General features: G+C 32.5%; 1 protein-coding gene across 3 annotated transcripts in view; it reads right to left on the bottom strand.

Annotated features, from left to right (window-relative positions):
• LOC106692418 (dihydrolipoyllysine-residue succinyltransferase component of 2-oxoglutarate dehydrogenase complex, mitochondrial) overlaps positions 1–1,672 on the bottom strand; it is a 25,940-nt gene that overhangs the window by 7,360 nt on the left and 16,908 nt on the right. For all 3 annotated transcript variants that reach the window (XM_014438358.3, XM_014438359.3, XM_014438362.3), the window contains exon 7: positions 1,191–1,350. In XM_014438358.3, coding sequence (XP_014293844.1) covers positions 1,191–1,350 — 160 coding nt within the window. The remainder of the gene's footprint in view (positions 1–1,190; positions 1,351–1,672) is intronic.

The raw sequence follows: 1,672 nt of genomic DNA, 5'->3' as shown, positions 1-1,672 counted from the left end.
TTTCCTTGTTAGAATTATTTTTTTTTATAATGAAAAAATATATCCTTTTTTTTATGCTGATATTTAGAATTTTTTCTACACAAACATTTAGCTTTTAAATGAAACATTATTTATTTAATACTGTTCAGCAGTTTTGGCAAGTTCATTTTGAATCCCCATTGCCGCCACATAGACAATACATGTCTTTCAATATTATTTTGTATCTGTAATGTTAGTTGTTTTCTTATTTTCTAATCACTCTGTAATTCCTCTTATTCACTATGGGTGCTATCTTGTTTTTCTTTCTTGCCCTGATGAAGGCTTGAAATTCAAACTGAAATGTTGGCACTAGTAGATAAGTTTTACTTATTTCTGTTGTTCACTGACCTCACCCCAATCATCTTCTCCTCATGTGGATGATCTATCGTCAACTATTTACTCATTGTTATTAATAATTAATCTATTCATTTATATTTATATGCTTATAGTTTACTTCTTATCTTTTTTTTCATAATTTTTAAGGTAGATATTATAATAGTTTTATCATACTTTAAAATGTTGGAAACTTGTTTTTATTCAGCCCTGACGAAGTCCTGCAAAATAAGGCAAAACGTTGGTTACTGAACGATATTTTGAGTACCCTTTTAGACTGCCTTCTGGAGCTCCTTACTACAAGGAAAGAACATGCTATTTTTTTTTTTGTTCCTCTCCTTGGCGTTTCTTCCGAACAGGGTTCAGCAGCATTGGGGTAATGCCCTAGGATTAGACATGTCACTGCTGCAAATAATTGTCAAACCGGGTTCTGGGGAAAGCTGCATAGCTTTGGGCATAACATCAACCCTTGGTGCCCTATACGTCGAGTCCCTGAAACTGCAGAGCATGTGGTCTCAGTTTTAATGGTTGTTAAGGTATACTGGATATTCGCCCTCCCCAAGTTGGACTTCCCCCGCCTGATGTAGGAGGAGAATTATTCCTTCTTCAGGGAGTTCATCTACAGATGGAAAGAGGTGGTCTGCCCTAAACAAATTTTAGTAATGCATTTGATTATATGGTCCATATGAGGATCCCTTAAAAGACTCGATGCCATTGTACCTTCACATAACACTATACATCTTACTTGTAACAGAATAATAAAAAACAGCAAACTCAGCTTAAATATTAGGATTGTTTATTAATTACCCAAATTAAATTAATTTATGTTTAATACTTACCACTTCCTTGCTTTGCTTGAGAAACAATGTATTTATCATTTGAAGGGTCTATTGAGCCTTGTATTTCTTTTCTGTACTTTTCTTGATTATGAGAACTGGAGCCAATAAAAGAACTCTTAACATCTTTTCCTGATTTATCTTGTGAGGCTCTTTTTCCAACCTGGCGATGAGTAAATATACGATAATAACAAAATACATAACAAACACATGAGGAAAACAAAGTATAATTATTTTAACTGAACTGTAGTCCATTGGCAGAGTAGTTTATAAAAATCAATGAGAGAGAGGAAAACACTTTATTAAAAATGTGCCGTTCAACTGCATTGGGTTGCCTCACATACAGAATACTTAACATTAGTAAAGAAAAATTTGTTTAATTATATTATTTCAAATTTTTATGAGACAAGGTAATATTTATTAAATAAATCAATTTTATATCCAAATCTGTCTCAACACTTTATTTATTCATTAGTCCAACGTTT

The sequence above is a fragment of the Halyomorpha halys genome, unplaced genomic scaffold (genome assembly GCF_000696795.3).
Source record: "Halyomorpha halys isolate HHAL.00 unplaced genomic scaffold, Hhal_1.1 Scaffold56.1, whole genome shotgun sequence".
In the NCBI taxonomy this organism is placed as follows: domain Eukaryota; kingdom Metazoa; phylum Arthropoda; class Insecta; order Hemiptera; family Pentatomidae; genus Halyomorpha; species Halyomorpha halys.
Note: the sequence above shows the minus strand (reverse complement) of the source record. Positions and strands in the feature narration are given on the sequence as shown.